The 19630-nt window shown below is 36.3% G+C and overlaps 1 protein-coding gene across 1 annotated transcript; it reads left to right on the top strand.

Moving 5' to 3' along the window:
• Positions 1-941: 941 nt before the first annotated feature.
• Positions 942-6332, top strand: LOC100455573 (olfactory receptor 2T8). Its single transcript, XM_054560754.2, is given in 2 exon segments — positions 942-4345; positions 4348-6332. Coding segments are annotated over 2 exon segments (933 nt in total). The 5' UTR covers positions 942-4107; the 3' UTR covers positions 5043-6332.
• The last annotated feature ends 13298 nt before the right edge of the window (positions 6333-19630 follow it).

Below are 19630 nucleotides of genomic sequence, written 5' to 3'. Positions count from 1 at the left end.
CCAAGGGTGCTTGACAGTGGAAAATATTAAGAACAAATAACATAATCACAAAAAGCAGCCCCAGATAAAATCAAACTGCAAACTGCCTGGCACAGTGAATGCAATCTGTTGTTACTATTGTTGTTTTCACTGATTTTATTACATAGATAAAAACCTACAAAATATTAAAAAATACAATTATATCACACAGATGCAAAAACATTGATACTTATAATGCAGCAGAGATTCTGTCAAGTTTAGTTCAATAAGGAAACTACCATGGATTCTACCACAGTTTCCTTTTATTTCAACTACTCTCTTTGAGAAGAGCTGGTCTTTCAATATCACACTGTTTAATCTTCCCATCCTATTAAACTACAGACAAGTAATGCCACAGTCACATTACCTCACCCCTTAATGTATTTTTAAGCATCATCTTTTTCCATGCACATCTATTTTACATTTCATTTTTGCTCCTAAATAATTCTCTCTTCTTTCAGTACATCAATCACAGCTTTCCAAAAGCATTTTGGAAGTATATTAAAATTATGGGTATCTATAAAATGTCCCCCAAAATTAAATGTTTCTGCAACCAAAGTGGCAAACTCATGCCTCTCTGGCTTATTAATCAGATTTAATTTAGGCCACACCCTAAACAGTAGACTGTAGACACTGATATAAGTGAAGCCTACACAGCCAGGCTGGAAGAGCTTTCCTCCACCCAAAGCGGCATTAAGACCATGCTGCTCAGACAGGATCCAGCCTTTTGGGAAGAGTCATCACTTTTATCTTCTGTAAGTGGACAATCTGTGGTTGTGTAAATACTAATCACTTAATATTTAATAATTTTCCTGTAAAGTTTGAACTCTAGAGAATTCATAGCTATGTATCTCTATATATTTTACAAATAAAATTCTATTATCCATTCTACAACCTGAAGAATCAAAACTTGCTAGCTGACACGGTCATCAGGTTAAATTCTTGTAATAACCTGTCAGTTTTGTCAAATATATGATTTGGCTGTTTCCAATTTATTTTCTGACAGAGCAAATTGATTAATCATTTCAGTATTATGGGGAGGAGAGTTACAGTTTTACTATTAAGTTTTGGCAACAGGGATCAGAAAAGTACAGAATGGAATGTTAGAGGCATTGTTCTCAGTGTTCTATGATTACTCGACGAATTATTGATGAGAAAAAGGAAGGGATATATACGTGCCTTCTACTAGCATTGCAAAAGAGATCAGTGTGATTTAAAGTAAAGATGTCCACATTTTATCACCATTCTAAGTAAGAAACTATGGAGACAGAAGAAAATATAGTTCAAAATTCTCTAGCTTGCTAAGCTATAGTGAAGAAAGAAAAGGAAAATATTTATTTTTCAGGGTAATACTTGATCATACTTCTTTCTACACTAGTCAATCTTGAATTTTCAACCCTCTTTTAAATGAAATTATAGACATTTTATTAGCAAGATTATTTAATTCTTCATTTTTCATTTAACTGTTCTTTGTATCCATGGCCAATTTTTTAAAAAAATTATCCCAAATAATCATTTTTGTAGGTTTATAAACATTTTAATTAGTGGCAAATTATCTTAGCTTTGTAACATAAAAATTTAGACAGTAATTTCAATAAAGCAAATAATTTAATATTATCACATCATAGAGAAATACAGTTATCTACTAATTTTATTTAACACATTTAATTGATCATTTCATGAAATAATCTGAATGCTATGGCATGATGACCAGTTAGACTGATAAAAACTGATAATTTTTATACACCTGGAAATAAAGAATTTTTATTCCACCTGAACATAAAGAATAGAAATATTATCTATTTTCACTGAAAAGTACAAGCTAATGACATCAAATTTTACAAACTACTTAACCATAGTAGGAACTTCATAATAAGAAAATGTTTTTCCTGACTTGAAAAGTCATGCAAGTTGTTGAGATTATTCTCTGAAAACATATGAACCAGTCTGGCACAATGTAAGTGGCTAATTAATTGAAATTGCTATATTTTTATGCTATATATGTTTACCTTACCAAAATAAAAAAAACTAACATCTGTCATGAAACATTCCATTAAAGTGATACTTCAATATACAGCTGAAGTGAGTGGGAGCAACATTAATGACTATAACTGGATAAATGAACAAACTGTTATATATGCAGATAATGAAATAGTATTCACCCTTAGGAAGGAAATTCCGACACATGGGATGAACACTGAGGACATTATGATAAGTGAAATAAGCCAGACACACACGCACACACACACACACACAATACACAATACCACATGATTCCATTTATATGAGGTTTCTAAAACACTCAAATTTATAGAGACACAAAATAGAATGGTGGTTGCTGGGGGCTGTGTGTGAGAAGAATGGGGAGTTATTTCACAATGGGTACAGAATTTCAATTTAGGGAGGTGAAAAGAGATTCATAGATGGATGTTGTGGATGGTCATACTACAATATGATTATACTTGAAGCCACTGTACTGACTGTGCACTTAAAAATAGTTAATATGATAGAAAAAAAAATTTAAGAAACTTGTTCAACACCCTACGTTATGACATTACAGGTTGATTTTTTAAAAGATATTTAAAGTTGATCAATTTTCAACACTAAGGAAGGTTGGAAAAATGGAGACATGGAAGATATTGAGTGAAAGAAATGAGTTAGGAGGATTTTGAGGTCTTTCAGCAAAGTGACACTAAGGGCTGTAATTAGAGATTTTGTGTAGTTCCTACGTGTAGAAAGTACATGTTATTGCATTTTCTAAGAAATAAAAAGAAAAAATAGAACATGTTAGAGATACGAGGGTGTGAAGATCACAAAGTTTTGTCAAATGCAGAATTTATTTGTCAAGAAGGAAATATGTATATTTCCATGATGTTTAAATTTTAAACAGCCAAATAAAACCCTCAGGTATTGTGCTGCCAGTAGCATTACGATGCTTAAGTAATGCACTGTGGTATCCACTAACCCAACTGCACTGCCTTTCCCGGTCATGATTGGCATTTGAGTTTAGGGTGGATACAAAGAGTGGAGGCAAAGGGAATTCGCATGGAAGAGATGGGCTCCTTCTGCCATGTAACTTTATTGAATTAGACCATATCCTTGAGATTGAATCATCATCGATACCTTTGCAGGTGTGGTGACATTTATTCAACAAGGTAGAAAACTTCCTGCACCAGCAGATCTAAGATGAAAATGTCTATAAAGATTTCATTTCTCTTGAGACTGAAGAAGAAATTAATTTATCTCTGTGATTGGATAAAGATCTTAGTTTTCTTTTTCCTCCTTTACCTGGTAAAGGTTGTTATGCTTGTGGACTGATGAGAAAAGTCTCATTGCAACAAAGTACCTTGTACAGTTAATGAAAATGTGTATTTACCATTATACTGTTACACTGCAAAGAAATAAGAAATATCCACGAAGGTCAGTACTGTTTTCAGTCTATCACCTGTAAAGGAGGACTAAATGTGTTCACAACTCCAAATTAATTATGTTTTCATCTGCAGACTCAGCCATTCCAGACCTGAGAATATAAGTCACCCTGTTTAGAAAGTTAAAAAAAAGTCTTCTTGGATTAAGTCAGGGAAAACTGCCTGATTTTGGTAGGTTTCAATGAGTTTTGATATGTTATAGACCCACAACCTTCATAGTCAAGGATGTAGTTTTATATAATGAAATATATTGACTTAATTCAGCTTCTAAAATATTGAGTATACATGACGTAACTCAAGCACAAATAAAATGACAAATTATGTGAATCATTTCATTCGCACTCACGATGGTATCAGATAAAGCAAAATCATTCTGACAGGTTACTTGCAACTTATCCCGAACCTGGATTTGTTATATAAAATTAATCAATACTTAGCCTGAGAAGCATTTATTATGAAATCCTTGGAAATGAGAAAAAATTGAATTAATTTTATGCACAAATTAGAACATCTTGCAAGTGGCAAATGAAAGATTTGACATAGGTTTCATTGCTTTCACACAAGTACTTTTCAAGAACTGTGTAACTCAAATGGAGTACCATAAAGGATAAACACTCTGTCATCTTTTTCTCCATTTGCAGTGTCACTCTTATTTGAAATCATGGAAAATGGGAGGTATACCTCTTATTTCATTCTCCTAGGACTCTTTAACCACACCACAGCCCACTAAGTCCTCTTCATGATCGTTCTGAGTATCGTTTTGACCTCCCTGTTTGGCAATGCCCTCATGATTCTCCTGATTCACCGGGACCGGAGGCTCCACACGCCCATGTACTTCCTCCTGAGCCAACTCTCCCTCATGGACATGATGCTGGTTTCCACCACTGTGCCCAAAATGGCGGCTACTTGACCGGAAATAAGGCCATCTCCCGCGCTGGCTGTGGTGTGCAGATCTTCTTCCTCCTCACACTGGGTGGTGGAGAGTGCTTCCTCTTAGCAGCCATGGCCTATGACCGCTATGTGGCTGTCTGCCACCCACTCCGATATCCCACTCTCATGAGCTGGCAGCTGTGCCTGAGGATGACCATGTCGTGTTGGTTCCTGGGTACAGCTGACGGGCTCCTGCAGGCTGTTGCTACCCTGAGCTTCCCATATTGCGGTGCACACGAGATCAATCACTTCTTCTGCGAGGCCCCCGTGCTGGTGCGTTTGGCTTGTGCTGACACTTCAGTCTTCGAAAATGCCATGTACATCTGCTGTGTGTTAATGCTCCTGGTGCCCTTGTCCCTCATCCTGTCCTCCTATGGTCTCATCCTCGCTGCTGTTCTCCACATGCGCTCTACAGAAGCATGCAAGAAGGCCTTTGCCACCTGCTCTTCACATTTGGCTGTGGTGGGACTCTTTTATGGAGCTTGCATTTTTACCTATATGAGACCCAAATCCCACAGGTCCACTAACCACGACAAGGTTGTGTCAGCCTTCTATACTATGTTCACCCCTTTACTCAACCCCCTCATCTACAGTGTGAGGAACAGTGAGGTCAAGGAAGCCCTGACAAGGTGTATGGGTCGGTGTGTGGCCTTAAATCTTGAATAAGAGTATATATATTTGCCCCAACATTCAAAACTGTGCAAAGTGTTTGTGTGGAATTTCCTAGAGATAAGGAATATACACTTTTATATCTACATCTGTTCTGTCTCTCTCTCTCCCTCTCTGTCTCTTTCTGTGTGTGTGTGTGTGTGTATGTGTGTGTGTGTGTGTGGTGTGTATGTGTTGCTTTGAATTGCAGATGAATCTTCATTCCTTGGGTTCATTTACTCAGCTGTCATTATCCAATCAAATCGTGGATTGTTAAAAATCGGTGAAATCACTAATTTTTAGTAAAATGGTTTTACATCATACCTCACAATAATTTTGAAGGTTAATTGTTGCCATTTGTTTCACATTGAGGTGTAGCTTACACACAGTAGAATTCTCACATTTATGGTGTTCTTTTTCAACCAATTTCCACAAATATCTACCCTGGTAATTCATGAATTATCAAGAGATACCATTTTCACCACCTCAGAAAGGTCCTGCAGGCCTTTTTCCAGTGATACCCCAGGCCTAAGATACACCCACTGCTCTAATTTTTATCTCTGTTCATTAGTTTGGGCTATTCTAAAATTTCATATCAAAGGAAACCAATAGTATTGTCTTGAATCTTGTTTCCTTCTTTCAGCTTAATGTATTTCTAAAATCCCTCCACATTTTTACCTCATTGAAATGTTGCTATTCTATTACTGCTAAGTAGTATTTCGTTTTCAGAAAATTTCATCATTTGTTTATCCATTATTTTGCTAATGGACATCTGGGCTATTTTCAGTTTGAAGCTCTTATGACTGAAATGTCTGTTAATCTCCTATTTGTGATAATATGTTTTTATTTTTCTTTGTAGGTGTCTGATGAACTCTTTAGTAGACTGTTTTCAAAGTGGTTGTTTACTCTGGTACTGCCACTGACAATGCACACAAGTTCCAGTTGCTCCGAATATCGATGTTTTCTTCATTTTAGCAATTCTTCTGAGTGTAGTAGGAACTCAATTTGCTTTTAATTTGCATTTTCCTGATGACTAATAATGTTGAGGCCTCTTGCGTTAGCTTATTATCTATTGCCTATTGATGTAAACAGTCTACTTCCGTTTTTGGGAAAAAAAATCTGTATATGCTTCCAAAGCGAAAACAACTTGGTCATTAATTAATAGGCAATCTATGGCATTCATAGGACTACTTGGAATTTTGGAAATAAAATCATATATTGGGTTATTTGTTATTATATTTCCTGACACATGTGTTATCATTCAATGCCTCAAGATTTGCTGTTCTATTAAACCAGGTATTTAGTACATCTCTTCCACCTCCTGCATTCTGCTTAAAGCTATAAATCTGTTTGTTTTAATTATGAATTGTAACAGAACATTCTACTTCACTGGAGGAATGATGCCACTAAAACACACAGATTTTATTAATTTTACATTAACAGGGGCTTCTTCACAAGAGCATGAAATCTGAGGAAGTGGCCAAAGAGAGACAATTTTATATTTTCCCGAGAAAGAATGATAAATTTAAGAAGAAATGACAGGACAAAGAGGATGGGGTAACAGCAATATGTTTCTAGGTGCGTCATTAGGAGGTATATGAAGGGGAGTAAAACTTGTAGAAAGGTTACTTAGGTAAGCATATTCATTCTGATCCATTGCACCCCCAGATCTCAGTGTCTGGTGTAAGGGCTATTTTCTCAGCTGGTACATGGAGGGTGCACCTCCTGAGGAATCTCTATGGCTTCGCGCATGTAGGTAGAGAATGATCAGCTGGCCCTTTCTGAAATAACCATTGCTTCTATGTTTTTAATTCAAAGTAATCAATATTTCAATTTGGTATTTTGGGGATGGCATGTCTTTCACTCCTTTACTGGTAAATGATTATATAGATATAGTAATTTTCAGGCAAGAAATTTGGTATGTTAAAGAGACTGCTGATTTTACAAAGGAAACAAACATAAACATACATTTATTTCTATATCAATTTATTTATAAATATATGCTCATGTGATCTCCAAAAACAAAAAATTAAATCCAAAAATCAATTGTAATACAATAGTTTCACGTACTTAGAGACGGTTTTTGTTTTTTTTTTACTTTGCTTTTTTTTTAGTCTGAATCTTCTCCTTCACAACTTTTTCTTTTCTTGAAATAAGGAGCAGAGGAATGTAGAGCAGATGCTGTCAGGGAGCAGGAGCCAGTGAGATCCAGGTTGGCAGATCCATGCAGTAGTGTGGAAGTGGCGGCCCCTGGGGATTGTGGAAGAAAGCCTGGTTGAGGCATTTACCCTGGGCCTGCAGGTTGTGCTTTAGGGTATCTAAAGCCAATTTATTATGCTTTAAACCTGGTTTATTTATATAAACATAGGCATAATTTGATCATAGGGTAATTTCATCAAATAGCCAACTTCCATATTCTTTCAGACACATTAAGTGAATTGGTTTAACCCTCGCCTAGATGGAGTAAAGAGAGTATAACTTCTTATAAAATAATTATAATAATAGTAATAAACAGAAATACCTTTCATTCATTTAGTACTTACTTTGCAACTGTATTTTGCTTAATATTTCACCTTCATTTTATTATTTTAGTTATAACCATAACCTTCCAGAATTGGCTCAGTGTTAATTCTCATTTAAAAAAAAAAAATGGAGACAAGCTTATTGGGGTAAAATTCATTATCCACCTTTACACAGACCTGTATCCAATTGTCTGACTTTAAAAAGCTTGCACTCAGGAAAGAGTTAGTTGTCATAGTGTTTCAGTGAGCACCCGCCCCCACCCCACACATATACACGTGCACACTCATTTGAAATCGCCATCATTTCTTCCACTAGAGTTCAAGATGTTGTCACATGGTTTTCCTCCTTTCACACAAGCCATTGCTGCAGGTTCTCCTCGCTTTTTTCTCAGGCATCCCCTAGGGACATGACTCCTCATGGTGCCCTATGAAAGGGTGGCCGTTGTGTCTTCCACAAGCCACAAGCTACAGGACTTCCAGTCGCGAAGGTGTCTTTCATTCTTTTCCTTGCTCCTTTCAAACCACATATCCCCTTCTCCCTGCAAACTGTCAGCTAATTGGAAGGAAATTGCTGAACTGAGTATCACCCGATACTCAGGGTGTGAGTCAGGGTCTGAGTCACTCTCAAGGACATGACATTGAAACAAACATCTGAGTAGCGTGAACAGCAGCTGGACACCATGAGGGAGGAAGGGGTGTTGAGCCCAGTGTGCTAAATGTGAAAGGCCCTGACTGGAATGTCCTGTGCGGAGCGGAACGTGGTAAGGTCAAATGTGGTGGGAGATGAGGACCCCGGGAGGACTTCAGGGTCAGGTCACGTAGGAAAGCACAGGTTATGTTCAGAGCGCTCTAGGGTACACCTGCAGTCAGCCCTCATCAGGAAGGAGCAGACAGTCCACATAAACATAAGCAGCTAAACTGTAGATTAAACGTGACGTTCTGACAGAGCAGGTTCTGAGGGGGAGAGAGTCATCCTCTTTAAGAGAACAGGAAAGTCTCCATGGAGGGAAGATTTACATGTAAAATCTTGGGAGAAAGGAAGGAATTGAAGCCCTTAGAAGTGCTGGGGAAGAGTGTTTATGTGCAAGAAATAATCTGACTTATGAAAAAGATGCAAAATAGCTCAATTTATGTAAATATAAATACTTCAGCTTCACCAGAAATGAGAACTAAATGTAGGCAAATTTTATGATTTTTTTTTTTAATTTAAAAGAATATGACCTAGCAGAATGTCTGCAAATGCAAAGTTGTGGTTCTAGAAAGAAGAATCTAGTATTAGGGCTGAAATAGATTTATATGGGGAGAAATTTGAGGCAGGGAATTAACTTAATTGTCATTATTAAAATTTTTGTGTTTCTATCCTATAAAAGCGGGTGCTAAATACTTTGAGTAAAACATACTGGAATTATAGTAGATTGAAGATTCTGCCAATATGAAATCTAATAGAAGCATTAAGGGTAGCAAACAATTATCACAGACTACTGTACTAGTTTTTCTATTCCCAGATCAACTCATTTGCCTTCTTCAATGATTCTTTCTCATCAGTTTATTTCTGCTGTAAATTCTGATCACAAAATGTGTAACATTCTAATATAATCTGCATACATACATAATGTACTAAAGTGAATTTAGTATAGAACTTTAAGATATGCCTGTAGTAGGCTTGATTTTCACATATTTATTCAATAAAGCAAATTAAATCATGCCATTTTATTTAGATAAATGAAACGCCATTTAAAATTATTTGAAATAACTTAAATATAAACATTATCTGTAGCATAGAATTTTAGTTTTGATTTAAATATAAAAATTTGGAAACTCAGTGTTACTTATTATATTATTTTTACTATTAAAAACTGAAAGGTAATATAAATGTAACAAGTAAGATAATAGTTGACTAAATAGTTGTACACCCAGTTGAAATTTACTACATTAACAAACAATAATCCAAAGATCTTTGACTGACAGCAATGGTAAAGAGTTTCTCTGCTGCCAGTGGAGACGTCATAGTGGTTAACTTGTTATATACCCCTGATTTTGGCCTCTGAAAAGGTTGTTTGTCCACTGTGGTCTTTTAACCTTGACATCGCCTTTGGATTGAATTTTCTTTCCGTCAGCATAATCCTATTGCTTTTTTGATGTGTAGGGGAAATTGGAGATTGTACATTGATGCATACAATTTGTGGCCAAATTCCTTCTACTGCAATCTCAAGGGTCTAGGGGTTACTTACAGTTCTACAACACACAAATTCAGAGTGGTACAACCAGACTTAGGTTTCCTTTGGTGGTACTGGTGTTTCAAAAACATGGCTGGCATTTATTCATTTCCATTTGAGACCACCATCAGTCAAAATCTACTGCTAAGATAGAGTTTTTAGTCTCTTGATTGCTCCCAACATTAGTTAAATGTGGCTGCACTGAGAATAGTTGCAATAATAGACTTCAGTGGGAATAAACTAGCTTGATTCTTTGTGACAAGCAAGATACCCCGTTTTCTGCAGCGTTCTCAAAGGAAAGTGCTTGATGAGGCTTGAGCCATTGAGTCATTTCCTTGTCAGGCACACACACCCCATATGCGGTTGATGTTTTCAGTCCTTCGAGGCTTCTAAGTATTAGGCTTGGGTGATATCTATTTCATGTTTCAGGCAGAGAAATATCTGATCAGCAAAGCTTATTTTCTCATCTCTGTTAACTCTAGCTTGGTTCATCTCACACTTGCTGGGCTTTGCTATGTGTTCTGTGGTAGAACAGGTAACAGAGTTAAATAGCCTGCTAACTCCCACACAAAAGACATTTCCCTAGTTTCTAGAAATCATCTCAGTTTTTGTTTTCTATCACCTCCAGTATAATAAGAAAATTGTTTTCTTTTTTCTAACAGCGTTAAGTGCACAATAAGAGAGAATTCAGTTCTATCATCAGTAACAGAGACCTGGTCAGTAGGGACTTCAACATTAAACAAGAATTTAAAAAGTTAATTGACACACAATTCTTGTACAAATTTATGGGGCACAGAGTGATATTTGGATACATACAAAGTTTAATGATCAAATCAGGGTTATTAGCATATTAATCACCTTAAATATTTAGGGGGTGTGTGTGTGTGTGTTGGGAACATTGAAAATCCTTTCTTCTAGCTATTTGAAAAGATAGAAAAAATTATCATTAACGATAATCATCCTAGAGTGCTATAGAACACTAGAACTTATTCTTCCAACATAGTTATAAATTTGTACTCATTGAGCAACTTCTCTCTCTTCTCTTTAGGCCCTTGTGTTTCCCAGCCTCTAGTAAATACTATTCTACTCTGTACCTCTATGAGATCAGGTTTTTTAACTTTCTGTATATGAATGAGAACAGGCAGTACACATCCTTCTGTGCCCTGGTTTATTGAACTCAACATAATGTCGTCCAGGCTCATCCATGTTGCCACCAACTACAAGATTTTATTCTTTTTATGACTGAATAGTATTCCATTGTGTGTATATACCACATTTTCTTTATCTGTTCATTGGTTGATGAACATGTAGTTGATTCCATATCTTGGATATTGTGAACAGTGCAGCACTAAACATTGAGCTACAGATGTCCCTTCAGTAGGCTAATTTCGTTTCCATTGGATATATGTCCAGTAGTGGAATTGCTGGATCATATGATAGATCTATATTTTTAGTTTCATAGTGTTCTTTATAATAGCTATACTAATTTACATTCCCATCAACACTGTATAAGACGTCTCTTTCTCTACATCCTCACCAGCATTTGTTATTTTTTGTCTTTTTTGATAATGACCACTCTAATTGCAGTGAAATTATATGTCATTGTGGTTTTGATTTATATTTCCCTTATGATTAGTGATGAACATTTTTTCAAATACTTGGCTATTTTTATGTCTTCTTTTGAGAAATGGGTATTTAGATCATTTACCTATTTTCAATTGGATTAAGGGGTTTTATTTGCTATTGAGTTCCTCGCATATACTATATATTAATCTTTTGTCAGAAGAATAATTTGCAAATATTTTCTTCAATTTTGCAGGGTGTTTTTTCATTGAGTTGAATGTCTTCTTTTCTGTGCAGAAGGTTTTTAGTTTAATATAGCCCCATTTGTGTGTTTTTATTTTGTTGCCTGTGCCTTTGAAGTCTTATAGATAAAATCTTTTCTGAGACCAATGTTGAAGCATTTCCCTTAAAACAAGCATCATTTTTAATTTGTTCATAAGAAGCAAGTGTTTATTTTGGCCAATCAGGGCAGCTTTTGTGATTGGTGATCAACAGGAAATTGCCTAGTAGCAGACAGTCTTTGGCTTCTTAATCCCTTGAGTTTTGTCCCTATGAAATGGTTACAGGAACATTTCAGGAACATACATCATCATATCCATATGCTAAAGAAACAGGATGGGCCGGGAGCGGTGGTTCACGCCTGTAATCCCAGCACTTTGGGAGGCCGAGGCGGGCGGATCACGAGGTTAGGAGATCGAGACCATCCTGGCTAACACGGTGAAATCCCGTGTCTACTAAAAATAAAAAAAATTAGCCGGGCTCGGTGGCGGGCGCCTGTAGTCCCAGCTACTCTGGAGGCTGAGGCAGGAGAATGGCGTGAACCCGGGAGGCGGAGCTTGCAGTGAGCCAAGATCGCGCCACTGCACTCCAGCCTGGGTGACAGAGCGAGACTCCGTCTCAAAAAAAAAAAAAAGAAAAGAAACAGGATGAAGGAAGCAAGAAGCGTTTGTATCTCCACTCCCCACCACTCATGTGTTGTAGTTGTCCAGGATTTAATCATTTCGCCACACTCTACTGGCTTCAAGAAGTGACAAGTAGTGTGTGATTACATGTGGATGGTGCTGAGCCCATACAGGTTCTGTTCAATTGAAAGAGAAGGATAGAATGGATGCTTTAGAGCTACCGTGACCACACATGGAACCCAGTAGATGAGAAGGAATAACCCCTGAGAGGCATTTACATAGGCAGAACATGTAGGAGATGGTGATATGTGTATGGAAGGGGGTAGAGATAAAGAGAGTTCAAGAATGACTGTGTGATTTCTGGCTTGGGCAGTTGTGCATGGTAGTTTTTACTTGAGCTCTTTAGTGCATGACGTGATGTATTTGATGTCACCTTGAGACGGTAATTATAGGATTCCCTCAAACTGGGATGCAGTAACAAGGAGAAGACATGTGGTCACTCACTCTGTAATGATTGTAGGGAATTGAAAAGTTAGAAGGGCAAAAAAAAAAAAAAGGTGAATTAAATCATCAAATGGCTGGTATAAAATGAGATTGTAAGCAGCTCAGGTTATTTGATTTCAAAGTCTCAATTTGCTCTTTCACACACAATTTCATGTGTGCATGTGGGTGATGAAGCCAACCTAAACATTGTCATTCAGTGTGCTGAGTTTCTTTCTCCCCAGCTTAATGAATCAATTTTCTGGACAGTGGGTACAAAATATACTTCTGATCCACGCATTATATTGTACTTTGCTTTACATAGTTACATTCTATCATATCCTGAATCTCTCTTCTTTCACGCCTTTCCTTCCTGCCCCTCTTTTCCTCTCCCTAGCTATCTCATTTTCTCCCTCTCCCTGGTATATAACCCCTTACATGTGTATTTAAGAAACAAAAAATAGTAAGAATATAGTAACTATAGGAATACTAATATAGTAATAATAGTAGTAGCAATAATAGTCATCCTGAGTATTGACTGTGTGCCAGGCTCTATTGCTACCCTTCACTCAGTCTGTGTGTGTGTGTGTGTGTATGTGTTTGTAGTGGGGGTATTTAATGAGTCTCATCTAATATTCAAAACAACTTTATCAGGCAGGTACTGTCATGATCTTCATTTAATAGAAATTCATTTCAGACATAATTTAATGGATATTTAAGATATCATTTCATATCTGATTGGTGTTTCATGTAAGACAAAAAAAAAGAAATATTTTTGGGATATTGCATTTGCATTAAATTTTCCTGTTTATCTCTTTTCAAAGCAGTAAGGTATTGATGATATTGTTATTTTCTTAATAAAATATTTGAGTCAATAGCGTACGAATTCCTGGGCTAGGTAACATCCATTATATTTCTATTATACCCATGTCTGCTCTAGATAAAGTAATAGTTAAATTTCATCCAGATTTAAGTTAATTTAGTATTTGAGTTTTGCCTCTCCCATGAAATTCCACTGTAGTTCAGTGAAATACCAGTGACCATTTTTTAAAAATAGTCAGTCACTAACTCATTAAGTCTGATATTTTAAGCTTATGAGAAAGCTTATCATAATTGATTTAGTGATTTTCTTTGTCTTGTGCTTGTCTTGCAGTCAAACATGTAACGTAAAGAAATAATGTAGGAGCAAATAAATAACTGAACAGTTGAATGTCAAGTCATGTCAGTATTAATGAACAAATGACATCTATATAAATCAAAATTTAAAGAAACATGCTGTATGCTTTATCGGTATAATGAGAGATCTGGTAGATAAATTAAAAAGTATTTTTTAGTTGAACTAAGTCTAAATTAATCAATATGTAGTGTGTTTTAACAATCTTTGTAAATATAAAATGCTCAGAAGGATTTGAGTGTAGTGAGTCAATGAGTGAAGAGTACAAAAGGAGACTGGGGTATGATGGTGTCTGTACCTAGAACGTAATTTCCAAGCAGGAGTAAATTCAACGGAACATTTGCACAGTAAACAGATAGGAACAGTTTGATTCACTAATGGGAATAAACATATGAACTCTGAAGTAGTTCCATTGACAAAATTAAACAATTTGGCTACATGTACAAATATTTGGAATAGTTGGCTAAATAATTTAAGGAGCCTAAATGATTGTTCCTAAATGAAGACATTTTTAGATATGGTAAAGTCTCACACACACATACCCACACCCAAACACACACACACAGACATTTAATCACATACAGTTATCATTTGAAAGAAGTATGATGTGTCTGGAAAAAAATGTGGTCTATTCTTTTGTATTAAACTTAGCATGAAATTATGTACACGATTTATGCTGGTGTCACTCTATATTTCATTCTCTATAATCATGACCTGTGTTTCCTCAAATCAGAGTGGCTCTTTTGTGCTCAGTTTATGTGAAGTATAATGTACGCTGGTTAAATTTCAGACTGACCTGCCTGACTGCTTCTTCCAAATGATAAAACTTTAAGTATATATAAAGATGTGAACAGACTTTTGCGAAACTAAGAATTTCCTAAAAATTACAGATCCACAAATCTGAAAAACTTAAGACAAAATCCTGAGGAGAGCATGTTCTCTGATTAATCTCCAAGCTTATAGAAAAGACATGGATGTAGAGTGTATATTTTTCTCCAACATTTAATATTATTAACAAGGTATACTTGGAGCTAGATGGGTGATAAATGAACTTTACCTCGTCAAAGAGTTTCATGTGTGGGCAACAAGCTATAGGATAGGTGACACATGTTTTCTCCACTTTCAAACACGGAATTAAGAGCATTTCTGTTTGCATACAATGGCAGATTTCACCCAAAATTGAAATACTCTTGGGTAACATAGAGGATACTCTTTCTTTAATCATTCCATCATCATGGGAGTATATTTCAGATCCCTGACTGACTGGTTAGGCCAAGAGATATGACAAAAAGTTGCAGAAATATGAGGTGCCTCATGGTAGTGGACATACGGTGTTGGAAGTAAGATGATGAGGGAGATAAGAAATAAATTGTGGATTGCTTCCAATTTCTGAAGAAAAAATACAGGTATTATTGCGTAGATGATATGAACTCTAAAAATGTAGAAGCCAGTATGAAATACAGAGAAGGAGAATTTATGCATAGCTGAAAATATTTTTACATCAAAAACCACTAAAACAATTAAATCATTCTTGTAAAAAGCAATTAATGAGACCTAAAATGGGCCAGAAGTCAGCTAAGGACATATGATTCAGTAGGACATGGAATTTTGATAATAAAGTAAATCATTAATTAAACAAGAAAAACAAGAAGAATGCTATAACTCCAGGGAGTGGGGAAAAGTTAACAACTTCAGATACAGGTATGTTGATTTTGAGTTGTCAGCAGTATTTATTGATTTTGTAAATTTATTTATGATCAGCTCATGCAAGGCACCACTGCCCTTAAGTCTGAATCTCTGTGTATCATCAAATTTTAAAAAGCCATGGGTCAAAACAGTCAGAACAGAAAGGAATGGCTGGGCACGGTGGCTCACGCCTGTAATCCCAGCACTTTGGGAGGCCAAGGTGGGTGGATCACTTGAAGTCAGGAGTTCGAGACCAGCCTGACCAACATGGTGAAACCCCATCTCTAGTAAAATACAAAACTTAGCTGGGTGTGGTGGTGGCGCCTGTAGTCCAAGCTACTCAGAGGCTGAGGCTCAAGAATTGCTTGACCCCAGGAGGCTGAGGCTCAAGAATTGCTTGACCCCAGGAGGCTGAGGCTGCAGTGAGCTGAGATCACCCCACTACACTTCAGCCTGGGCAACAGAGCAAGATTCTGTCTCAAAAACAAACAAAACAAAACAACAACATAAAAAACAGGCAGGACTAATTACACATACATTTATAAATTTCATTGAGGTGCTTGTCTTTTCTAACTCTTCTAGGTCATAGCACACAACTGTTGTTATTCAAGGAAATTAAAATAGGATTAAGTGATCTGTTTATTTATGAAGAATCTCAATATTCACAAAAATTAAAATAAAAAATCATTTATATATTGTCAGTGACATACTTCTGCATTTATTTTACAAACGGGAAAATCTAAGCTCATTTTATTCAAACTTAAGTAGTTGTTAATAAGATGGAAAATAATTTTTTAATGTTTGTTATTTGTTTTGATGATCATAAAGCATCTTGAAAGACAGAAACCTGGACTAATGTATTTATAAATTTTATAATTTACGTATTAATATGTGAAAGTGTATATATATGTATTTATGCATATTGAGGGAAATGTTATACATACGGAAGGTGCACAAATAACTCTTATGCAAACATTTAAGTAACCACTATCAAAATATAAATAAATAATATGAACACCTACTGTCCCACATATAGAATTAATATATTATACTTCAATTTCAACAAGTTAACCAAACAGGTAAATATGAAATACAACCTTAAAGACACATTGTTGATGTTGACTGGATGATACTTCTATTTTTTACATTTAAAATATAGTGTTTCAAATTATAAACATATTGAGTTTTGTGACAATATTTCATTACTTATTATTTTGGAAAGTCTTAGAATTATACATTTTATTTTCGATAAGTTTAATTTACATAATAAATGCAATAGACAGAAAGATAAGTTCCACAGTTCATTCATTTCATTCAAATATTCAATATTCTTGAGCAACTGCTATGCACTAGGCTCTGTTCCAGGCAGTTGGTTATACCAGTGAACAGAACAGGGATTTCCCATTGTGAAGTAAAAATTCTGGCACAGAATGAAAATAAACAGTAAATATAACCAATGTGTTTATTATTTAATGTACTAGAAGGTGAGAAGTGACATGCAAACATGTGAAAATGGAGCAGAGCGAGGAGGACCAGGAAATTAGGGTTCAAATGGGAGCCCTACAATTTTTTAAAGGGTGTGCAAGGGTAGGCCTCCTTGGGAAAGTGACATTTGAGAAAAGAGTAGATTTGAGTAAATTATGTGGAATTAATTAAGATTATGAGACTCAAGATGGAGCCAAGGGCCCACTCAATACACTAAATATCAGCAATTATTTGAACAAAGAAATGCCCAACTTGTAAAACATGCCCACTCCAAAAACTGGCTGAGAATCTTTTGATGTTGTTTACAAAATATGCATCACTAACTCTCATTTTATTATGCAGGTATATTATTGTTAGATTAAGATTTACACTAATATTTTTTCTTTATTATTAATTCATTATTTCTTTTCAGGTTAAAAATAAAGAATTCATGATGGGCCATCAGAATCACACTTTCCGCAGCGATTTCATACTTTTGGTGTTGTTCTCTTCTTCCCCAACAAGTGTGGTTTTCTTCTCATTTTCATTTGTCATTTTCATTATGAGTGTAACAGAAAATACGCTCATGATCCTCCTCATTCGCAGTGACTCCCGACTCCACACTCCAGTGTATTTTCTGCTCAGCCATCTCTCCTTTATGGATATCTTGCATGTTTCCAACATCGTTCCCAAAATGGTCACTAACTTCCTGTCAGGCAGCAGAACTATTTCATTTGCAGGTTGTGGGTTCCAGGTATTTCTGTCCCTCACCCTCGTGGGTGGTGAGTGCCTTCTCCTGGCTGCAATGTCCTATGATCGCTATGTGGCTATCTGTCACCCGCTGCGCTATCCGATTCTTATGAAGGAGTGTGCCAGCGCTTTCATGGCTGGAGGCTCCTGGCTCATGGGGGTTTTCAACTCCACAGTCCACACAGCCTATGCACTGCAGTTTCCCTTCTGTGGCTCTAGGGCAATCGATCACTTTTTCTGTGAAGTCCCTGCCATGTTGAAGTTGTCCTGTGCAGACACAACACGCTATGAACAAGGGGTCTGCATAAGTGCTGTGCTCTTCCTGCTGATCCCTTTCTCCTTAATCTCTGCTTCTTATGGCCAAATTATTCTTACTGTCCTCCAGATGAAATCGTCAGAGGCAAGGAAAAAGTCATTTTCCACTTGTTCCTTCCACATGATTGTGGTCATGATGTACTATGGGCCATTTATTTTTACGTATATGAGACCTAAATCATACCACACCCCAGGCCAGGATAAGTTCCTGGCAATATTCTATATGATCCTCACACCCACACTCAACCCTTTCATCTACAGCTTTAGGAATAAAGATGTTCTGGCGGCGATGAAAAATATGCTCAAAAGTAACTTTCTGCATAAAAAATGAATAGGAAAATTCCTGAATATGTGTTCTCTCTATTTCTGTGTTAAATGCCTGAAGGATACTCAGGAGAGGTTTCCTAGAAAGAAATCAAAGCTTCTATCTTACCACATGTAAGAAGTGAATATTTCAGAAACATTGTTAATAATAAACAATAATATGTGTTTGTGTTGTAAACACGTACCTCTAAAAATGTAGTGTTCCTTCTGTGGTACAAATTATAATCATGCAACAGTTACAGGAAATAAAAGTTACCCAAGGCATCCTATTCCCTAACACCAAAATTGTAAGACTTATGAGAATATCCTTAAAAATACAATCACACATCCATTGTATAAAAGACAAATCCATGTTTATTTTTATAAAACTTTGTTAAATTATATTGCTAACAGTCACTTATCAAAAATTCACAAATTCCATATGAAATCATTATTCTTTGCCTGGTTTGTCAACACCTTTGTTTAGTAAAATTTTATAGATATACATATATATGCACACATATATATGTACACACATATATACAGATATAAGTTGTGTTAAAATTGAATTACTCATCCTATGCTAGAAGCAACTATACAATATTAGATAGGAATATCATAAAAATTGCCTTATTTCATTTATACATATAGGATGATGTTTTACAAACTCTTCTAGCAATTTATCCTGATAGTTATTTCAAAGAAGATGATAAATATTTCTATTGAGAATTCATTTAATTTTTTTCCTTTTTTTTTTTTTTTTTACAAACACTAAGACACACTTTGTAAGTTTAAAATGTATGGGCTGGGAGCGGTGGCTCACGCCTGTAATCCCAGCACTTTGGGAGGCCGAGGTGGGCGGATCACGAGGTCAGCAGATCGAGACCATCCTGGCTAACATGGTAAAACCCCATCTCTACTAAAAATACAAAAAAATTAGCTGGGCGTGGTAGCGGGTGTCTGTAGTCCCAGCTACTCAGGAGGCTGAGGCAGGAGAATGGCGTGAACCCGGGAGGCGGAGCTTGCAGTGAGCCGACATCGCGCCACTGCACTCCAGCCTGGGTGACAGAGCGAGACTCCATCTCAAAAAAAAAAAAATAAAATAAAAACAACAACAAAGCAAAACAAAACAAAACAAAACAAAAAACACGTATGAACAGCTTGAGTCAAATCTGCCTTCTGGCAGCTGGGCACCAAGTCAGCTCCCCTGCAGGCTCCTGCCTTCCTTCAC

This window comes from Pongo abelii, chromosome 1 (genome assembly GCF_028885655.2).
Source record: "Pongo abelii isolate AG06213 chromosome 1, NHGRI_mPonAbe1-v2.0_pri, whole genome shotgun sequence".
Lineage (NCBI taxonomy): Eukaryota > Metazoa > Chordata > Mammalia > Primates > Hominidae > Pongo > Pongo abelii.
This window is presented reverse-complemented; position numbering and strand designations above follow the sequence as displayed.